Source organism: Poecilia reticulata, linkage group LG18 (assembly GCF_000633615.1).
Source record: "Poecilia reticulata strain Guanapo linkage group LG18, Guppy_female_1.0+MT, whole genome shotgun sequence".
Taxonomy (NCBI): Eukaryota; Metazoa; Chordata; class Actinopteri; order Cyprinodontiformes; family Poeciliidae; genus Poecilia; species Poecilia reticulata.
Genome location: NC_024348.1, coordinates 18,112,071 through 18,121,494, shown reverse-complemented (window position 1 = coordinate 18,121,494; position 9,424 = coordinate 18,112,071). Strand labels below are relative to the sequence as shown.

Sequence of the window (9,424 nt, the reverse complement as noted above, 5' to 3'; positions counted from 1 at the left end):
TATTTGTTTCTGGCAGGAAAAAAACATACTATGTTCTTGATGGCTACCCACAGATTAATACATCACACAATAAAAGAGCAAATTTTAATGATCTACAACATTTGCTTCCTGATTTAAAAACAGGCTATAAAATTCAATCTGATGCAGAGAAATGTGCTTGTGCCTTTAAGGACTACATGTTACAGACGTGTAAACGTGTCTAACCTGATCACGCATGCTAATTTTGAGGTTATTCTGAATGCACCACATTATTATCTGTAACGCACATTAATGATGAGGTTTTCAGAAGTGTACTCTCACTGAATAAATGACCTCAACATGAGCAGTCACCTTTACGCCCACTCTGATGCTCAGACATCGAAACTGATTCAGCTTTGCTGTGCTACGTGTTGGGTCGTAATGTATCAAGTGTTAGCTTGGAAACCACAGCTTATAAACTTTGTTTATAAAGTTGGTAAATCAGGGCGTCAAATAAATTAGTTCACTTTTAGATTTTCTCCTCTGGCCTACAGTATTATTTATTATGTTTTTACAGGTGAATGCTGGCTTTTCTATTCTTTTTCTTAGCTAAGTGTCTTTAGTGTCAAGCACCTTCTGCTGTCTTTATGAGCTAAAGTTAGCGTATGATTCGTAGCCACTGGTTGAGCTCTGTCTCTCTATCTGAAGCTTTGAACTTGACTCTAACTTCAGCGTTGTGTTATCTATCCAAACAAGTTTTGAACTAATTTCAGGTGAATGGAAATGACACATTGTTGGTTGGAAACAAATAGATATCTGTTTACTTCAGATTCAGATCAGACTCTAAAAACACTTAGCTTCTTATTTTAATTGGTCAAACACCAAATGTACCTTAATATGGATTAATATTAAGGTATGTTTGTGGAAACAGATTTAGCTCAATGCAGAAGCCAGCAACTACAGTCTTCACTCTTGAAGGTTCAGCCAATCAGTGCCAAGGAAGATAAATGGCGCTTCTGGATTGGCTGCTTTTGCAAACGTCAGCCAATACAGAGAGCATCAAGTAGCAATGAGCCAAGGTATTTCAGCTTCCCAAAATGCATTTTTGTTTAAAATATTTTAGGCACAAGTCCACAATTTGGCCAGATTTCCATGAATAATTTGTACATGTATAGACATTTCTCTCATTTGCTCAAGTCATGTTGAAAAAAATCTTCTAAACAAAGAGAAACCACCAAAAATACATATGCTTTTCCTATATCCACTAAAAGACTTTGTCTTTTAAAGACTTATTTTAATAATTTGTTTATTTATGCATCACTTTAATTCAAAATGTGATTTTTAAAAGCATGTTAAAAAGAGGTCTTTATATACACAGCCTAAACTTATAAGGCCTAAAAGATTAAATTATTGAAATTAATTGAAGTGAAGGGCGTTTCATATCATGTTAGTGGAGATTTTTTAATGTGGGACATTATGTAGGTCTGCTTGTGTTTTTCTGTCTGTTTCGCATCAGAACATAAAGACCATTGTCTGGTTCACTCCTGAAATGGACATCAATTTACTGAAGTATCGTGAAATTCTCAAAAAAATGATCATGGCATAGTTTAAACCATGTTTAGGAGCTTAATGTCTAGAGTTTGATGCAGCCTTTTAAGGCTGTCGGGAAAATATTTAACTGTGATACTGTTGCTAAAAATTGCGATGATATCGAAACCTCTTCCTACACATTGGCCACATCGCAGCCACTAAAAATAAAGATTAGCTGTGAGCATTAAAGGCACAACTGACCACATATATTATGAACATACGATAATACTTCATTGTCAGTCCAAAAGCTTTGAAGCAAGATTGTATTTATACAAAGCAGATCAGATCAGACACTTTGCATTAATTATAAAGTACTTTCTTTGGAGGAACCTGATATGCGAGCTGTTTGCATTTAAGCTGCAACTCTCAGCCCTCCTTTACGCTTAATATTTATTCCTGTGTGTGATAATACTTATGCATACCTAAAAATACATAAGGAAAATTGTGCGTATTTGTGCTTATTTTTACAGATTTTCTCCACAAAGAGAGTAGAATGAAATTACGTTGCAACAAGCTCACTGAAAAACGCATAAAATTGTATAGTAAATGAACATAAAAATAGTCGATGCATTTTCGAAATTACTGTGCAGGAGAAAAGTTCATTGTGCTGCAAACATTGTTGATAGACGTGGAGAGTAGTAATCTACAGAGTAGCAGCCATTTCTGTGCTGCTTGGCAGTCAGAACCTTCTGGACCTGTACGCCGGGCGACGTGTCGGCTACCTGAGGGAGGCACTGAGATCGGGTTCTGACGTGTCTCTTGGAAGTCACTTCATAATTTTGGGCCTTTATGTTTGTATTTTTTAATGATGTAATCCAAAATACTCCTCTCTCAATGACAGAAATGGGATAAATAAAAATACATCCAACTTTGCAAAAACATTTTCCTTCCTTTAAATTTTTAAGTTTTACTGCTGTACTGATGGAGTGGCGTCTAAAAAGACACTTTTTTTTCCCTTTTTTTTCTCTCCGCATAATGAGTAATTGTGCAAGGCACTTGAAGGGTGCAGGGATTTTTTTCACGCAGCCCCCAAAATAACTGAAAAGAAGTGAGACCGGGACCAAGATTTGGGTTCACACTACATGCAAAACGGTTAAAAAAGGAAAATTGTAAAAAGGTTTCCGTATATTTGAATGAAATGGATAGAAATGTGTTCATCCTTTAACTTCCTCGTTTAGAGTGGCAGGCACGTCAATCAACGTTTCCGTTAGAGGTCAACCATTACGTCTTTTTTTATTTTTCACCGTTTGTTACCACAATGTAAAATCATTTGTGTTTTATTTGCTTTTTTCATTCCAAATCATTTTCTGTTAAACACTGGTGTACTTGAAGGCTGAAAAGTCACGTTGGTGTGTCGTGTTTACGGATCGGCCTACTGAAAAAGGGACAATAATGTTGGAGATAGTTGCTCCAGCAACTTCTGCTGGTCAAAACTGGTTGCCAGTTGAACTACTGGTGACTGACTGAAGCTTGATGATGAACTTGAATTCTGCTGATTGTCTTCTGCAAGCTGCAGCTGTTTCACATGCACATTTTACTCCCTGGTTATCAGTCAGACATGCTCAGGTGAGAAAACGCTGTTTAAAAAAATACATGTATACATTAAATATATACATAATTTAGTAGCAGTTAAGACTCAGCAAAGTTAATAAAAGAAAAAAATTTTAATGTTATCCAGAAATTAAGGATAATTGGTAACGACTTTTGATCTGCAAGCAGCAGTGAAAATCAAATTAACACTAATAAATTAGGATTTATGTTTACAAAACAACTATAAACCTGAGGACTTCAGAGCAGCTCCATCCATCAGGCCTCATAAAGCAAAAAAGGAACAACGTTTAATCTGAAGTTTGACAGTTAATATTTGATCTTTACCTAAGTTTTTTTATTATTTAAAAGATGGAGAAAATAATTTTTAAATGAGCAATGGGAATTAAGTAATATTTAGTTATAATAAAATTAAATAAATGTAAAAATATATATAGAAAGCTGTTTAAATAGTAAAATATACTATATTAAAAGCTTATTTAGCTCTATTTTCACATTAATCTTTTAAATCAATTAATAAATATAAGATGTATTTTTTTATTAATAATTTAGATTTTTTTTTCTTACTGTAAAAGACACGAGAGCAGACTTTAAAAACACACAAATGCCAAATGTCTCCAGTTTGTCTGTAAACCTCCATGTCTGCGACAAAGGTCTTCACATTCACCCCGGTACATCTGGACTCGCTGGTGGTTGAGCTTGAGGTTGACTGTGTAGGTGTTTAAAGGTTTTTCTCTGCTCGTTAAGGCTGACTTAACGAGTGCAGAGAGGCAACATGTTTACAGGTGTGTGCTGTGTGTGTGAGTGGGTGGGCGAGTGGGTGGGACCACTGGGTGTGTTAGAGGGTTCCCTGAACCTCATCGTTTGTCGCCGTCTCCTTCCTTCCTGTTTCGTTCTTTTTCACTTCCTGTCAGCTGACTCAGACCAGGAGAGTCTTGATCTGGTAAACATCTGGTGCCTCTGCACACACACACACGCACGCACACACACACACACGCACAAAAAAAAAACCCTTTAGTGTAATTAAGGCGTAGGGATGGAGAAATGACCCCGCTGAGATAAATCACAGGATGTTTCACAATGCCGAGAAAAGTGACACAAATAATTTGCACCAAACTGGAAGTCGTTTTTCTTTCTTTTTTTTTTTTCTTTTTTTTTTTTTTGTATTTTTATTTGGGAAAGAAGATATTTTTTTGGTGCATCTTTAGGTCAATTTAGGAGGAAACTGAACAGCACATAGATAAAAAACAAAAACAAAGAAGAAGAAGAAAGAGAGGACAACAAACGCTTGGTGAGAAAGAGAGACGCAGCGATGTGGGGACGGGCAGATAGACGGAAAGATATACAGAGAGATGGAGGTGGGGGGCAGAGAGATAAAGATAGCTAAAAGGAGGGAGATCCGTCAGCGTTGTTTCCTCAGGATGTGGTTATCACGACGACGCAAAGGCAGTAGAGGCAACATCACTACCCGCTGGTCCTCTGACACCTGCAACAATGTGTAAGTATGAAAGTCAGGGTGTGCGTGAGTGCGTGTGTTTCAGTCTGACAAAAAAAGAAAAAGACGTGTGGCCTCTGGTTAGTTTTCTATCCATTATGATGGGTGTGTGTGTGTGAAGACACACAAATAGGAAGGACTGAAGCTAAAGGTTGAAAATCAGTTGAGACAGCGAAGAGCTGAGGACCCACAGACAATGATGAGGACAGTGAGAAGGCGAAGACATGAACAACGGGACGAGAACGTGTGCGAAAAGGAAATTAAGCGCCAACGACTGGTAAAGAGAAAAAGAATGTATACAGTGTATTTGTCTCTTCATCGCTTCATCTGACTTTGTTCTTTCTCTTTCTGACTCACTCAGTGTCCTATTTAGAACAGAATGTGGTTTCCTAAGAGACAATGAAGAAAAAGACAGCCAGGAACTAGATGTTTAGAAGAAATAAGTAAACGTTTTGCATTTAAAAGCTCAAAGATTTGCTTATATGGAAACGGCGTGAAGAAAATATTTAAATCAAGTTTTCCTGAATGGAAGATGATGTTTGTTCAAAATTTTTTTGTTGCTTTTCCCGCCGCACAACTTTGTGTAAACAGCTACATTTAATTTACAATCACACCTAACAATCTGATTCTTTTGTTTCAGTCTTTTGAAAAAGATCTGATGAAGCATAAATACTCAAAGTGAAACCTTTTCTTTTAAATGCAATACCAGCCATTTAGATAAACACATTTTATACGTTTTCTGTGTAGCAGGAATTGAAATTTGGTACCTTTTTTTTTGCAGATGATATTGCAATGTCATCTGCTATTAATGGCCACAGTGCAACTTTTGTCTCTTAATTCTAGAAAAAAGCAAAAACCATTGTTTTTGACCTGTCAGTTGTACTTTGTGTGGTTTTAATTTTAAGTCTCCTTTTAGCCATCACATGGAGTTTGACTAAAAACTCAGCTTCAATCAGATCCTTTAAGTGCACAAATCTTTGCAGCTGACTATGCATCAGCCGCAGTCTGTTATCTTGAAACCACTTGAGTTCATATATTACTTAAATCTCTCCCTCAGTGGTTGGTTAAGCTTTTGGCCAGATGGTTTGACTTTTGCGCCAACATCACTAGCATGTTTTAAGACTCACTCAACATCCTGCCTATTACCAGATACGAATTTAGTTATTTTTTGGTTTTGGTAAATGCAGGAAGTTTTCCTTTTAACTATGGTTTAATAATAATTTCCTGATTACTTCTGTTTGGCTCCAGATCGTGAATTGAAGTGTGGGAACTTTATGGGAAAGTTACTTCAGATGACTTGCTGTAAAAAGGAAGTACGCCGCTGTCAATACGTAATCTACTTTTTACCAGATTCTCTTTAAAAATCACAATACAAAGGATAACTAAGCAAAGTTGAAGCAAACAATTTTGCCATAATGGAGAATTTTGCGTGAAGTTTCTCGAATCCCAGAATCCCCTAATCCACACATACTAAATATGCAAAGGGGATGTTCTTTATTTTTCTTGACCGTAGTTTGAGATTAATTTGGTTTATGTTCATGCATGGTTTCTTATATTTTCCAGATCGCCATTGTTGTTGCTTTAATACTTATTTAGTGGCTTTTTTGCTTCTTTTTTATTGCTACATGTGTATTTCTGTAAAAACATAACAAACCTTGAGAATATTTCATGATAAAGATGACCAAAACTACATTTTACTTCAAATGGACTACTTTCAATCTTCTCTTTCAAAGCTGTCAAAGAAGCGTTTAAAAAGCAACGGACGAGCTACATTGTGGAGAACTAGAAATGGTCATTTATGCACATAAAGTCTTTTTTTAATATCATTCTTCTTGTCTTGTGTGCATAATATCAAGTCTAATGAGTTAACATAGAAGTCAGTGGGACTCCTTGCAGACATTTGGAGAAATGGTGTACACAATGTCAATTTCACGCAATATTTGCTGGGAGTTATAGTACAAGAAAAAAAGCTTTAAAATGATCTTCCACTGCAGTTGCAAAGAGTGACACTTTGAGGAAACCCAAACTTTTTAAATGTATGCTTTTCTTTTTTTATGTTGTCTAATGAGCCTTTCTGTTTCCTTGGGGTATAAATGAAACTGTATTACTGTTGCCTGCGTGCAGATTTTTGTGAGAATAGAACAGAGATATTTCTTATTGTCCCACAGCAGGGCAACTCATGTGCAACAGCAGCAGGTTAAAGGTAGGTGGAAGCATGCACATATAAAAATAACAATAAGAGGGGCACAATTACTGCATAAGGTTTACAGATGAGTGGAGTGATTTAAAGAATGAAATGTACAGGAAGAAGAGCTGCTGGGAGGAAGGATCTTCGATAACGCGTCTTTATGCACATAGGATGCAGCAGTTTGTCAGTTTGGGTGGGAGACATTGTCCAGCAGTGATTTTATTGTAGCTACTGATTTCTTATCCCTAGATATCAACTGATTTATTTATATATACAGTCATAATATTAATTAAAATTTTTACAACTACGAGAACTGCAGTTAATGTTTGCAAACAAGCTGTGGAGAGGAAGGTAAATAAGGCTAAAGAAATCTCCACCTGACTGATAAAAAAAAGTATTTTAACTCAAAATGATTCTGCTGGAATAAAAGATTAACTTATTTTAAGTTTTTTTTTATACATTTCTACCAATAAATATCACACGTAAATTGTAAAAAGTGAATAAAGCTATAAAAATAATTTTTTATGTCAAATTACAAATCAGTGAAACGTAAAGATTAAAAGCTTTGATTTGTTTGAATTTAGTGTTACACAGCGTAAGCTAACACTTTTGTCTAATTTGTACAAGTCTTAATCCAAATATTCTAAATGACCTGCTTAATAAATAATATTTGTATCATCAGGCATTTATGCAAAAACTCAAGTTGTAGAAAACTGATTTATGAGCATTTTCTGACTGACGTGACGGACAAATAAGTGTGATTTCCTACAAGAAATGTACATATACATGTTTAAATCCAATAAATATCTTTATCCAGAGTTGCGGGGGAAAAATGCTGTGTTTTTTCTTTTAGTTGAGTCATTTTACATTGATGTATTGTTACTTTTACGCGAGTAAAATTTCTGGATTTTCTACCCACTGAACAAATTCACTGAGTGAAGAAGAAATTTGTACTAACCTAAAATTTACCAGACACAGACACACACCTGCAGTTTGTGCTACAATTTCATAAATCTTATATTGAAAGTAATTGATTTAGAAAAAAAATACTTCTCTTGCCTGATTTTGTTTATTTGTAATTATGAATTTTTTGGGGTTTGCTCTTTAAAGGGAATAAATGTCCACTTTTTGGTCTGTTTGGTTATGTAATTTTAAAATACTGAATGATTAATATTTTGATCAGTTAGTACTTGAGTAGGCTTTTACAAAATACTTTTTTACTTGAGTAAAAATACGTTGAAGTAGTGCTACTCTTGCATGACTCTCCCTAAATTCCTCTGGTTATTCTGTGTTTCTTGCAGGTATTCTAGCAAAACCAAGCACACTATCACCATGGAAGGTCGCTCGTCTGCACAGTCCTTCTCCAACCTCCAGCATCATCGTCACCGTCCGACTTCTTTCCCCCTGACCTTATCCGGTTTTCAGAGCCCTGATGTCGGGTACCCGTCCTCACACTCCACCCAGGACTCCCACGACCAGTATGGAGGCAGAGAGGAGCAGTCCGCGGCTTCCTTCCTGACATCAAACACCTCGTCTGGGGTGAGGAGGGCGAGCAGCGACAGTGACAGAGTCTTCCTCACCACCAGCGGGAGTAGCTTGGATGGAGATGCCGGTTTGGGAGGACACTTTGGTGGCGAAAACAGACATGGCGGTCATTTTGACGATTCATGGTACAGCAAAAAGGGGATCTGGGACGATGGGGAGAGTGGCGAAAGCACTGCGGATGACTTCAGCAGCAACACGAATGATGTGTTTTGCACGATGAACTGCGCTCCTGAGGAGGGAGACAGGTGGAGGATCAGGTCAAACTATAACAGTTATGGACAAGGTGAAGCCGTTTGTAGCAAGGAGTTCGGCGCGAGCCACTTCGGAAAGCAAACTGCGTCCTACAACAGGACGGAGTCAAAGCTGAGCGACCGTTACGCAGGAGGTGAGGAAGATTACGGGTCCAGCTGCGGTTCGGGAGAGGATCAGCTTCAGCCGGCGGAAACTGAAGGGTCGTGGCTCACTGTGTCACCAACAGGGGAGGCAGAGGTCGGCGGTCCGGCGGAGCGGAGGTGGAGAGGAGCGGCAGACGCCCACAGCTTGGGATCACCTGTGGTCATCAACACTCAGAAACTGGACTCTTTCTCCGACGCTTTCCTCCCCCAAAGAAGGAGACGATTCCAAATGCCTCCTGAAAGGGATTCTGGACAAATCTGGGAGAATGGACTGGAATCAGTAAAGTTGAGGCATAGCTGCGCTTTCGACCAAGACGCCTACCTTCACCCCTCCTCTTCCTCTTTGTCGTCTTCTTTCCCCTCCCCACCCTCGTCGTCTCACCTCATGTCTTCAGTTTTGAGTCCTCCACCCACGCCGCTGCCTCCTCCCTCCCAGTCGCCCTCCAAAGCAGACTCTCCAAGCGCTCAGGGAGGGGCAGGACATGTGGTCACCCAGGGCGTAGAATCCCTGGGTGGACTTCAGTTTTTCCCACCTCGCATTCAGTCTGCCGGGATGATCTGGAAGTTCCCCCTGCTGTCGCATTGCTTCTCGCAGGTGGCAGCCGACCAAAGCGACTCCAAGTGTGGCCTGAGGTCCTCTCAAGGTGACCAGGCTGGAAAAGCTACAGGTAGAAACATATGCCGACATGCTTTGCTTATAAAAAT

The 9,424-nt window shown here is 38.4% G+C and overlaps 1 protein-coding gene across 4 annotated transcripts in view; it reads left to right on the top strand.

The window, feature by feature from the left end:
• Nucleotides 1–9,424, top strand: part of LOC103480795 (uncharacterized) — a 30,578-nt gene that overhangs the window by 12,377 nt on the left and 8,777 nt on the right. For 2 of the 4 annotated variants that reach the window (XM_017310581.1, XM_017310583.1), the window contains exon 2: nucleotides 8,081–9,387. In XM_017310581.1, coding sequence (XP_017166070.1) covers nucleotides 8,081–9,387 — 1,307 coding nt within the window. Of the gene's footprint in view, nucleotides 1–4,285; nucleotides 4,595–4,632; nucleotides 4,869–8,080; nucleotides 9,388–9,424 lie in introns of those variants that run through there. The other 2 variants (XM_017310579.1, XM_017310582.1) reach the window with 2 other exon arrangements.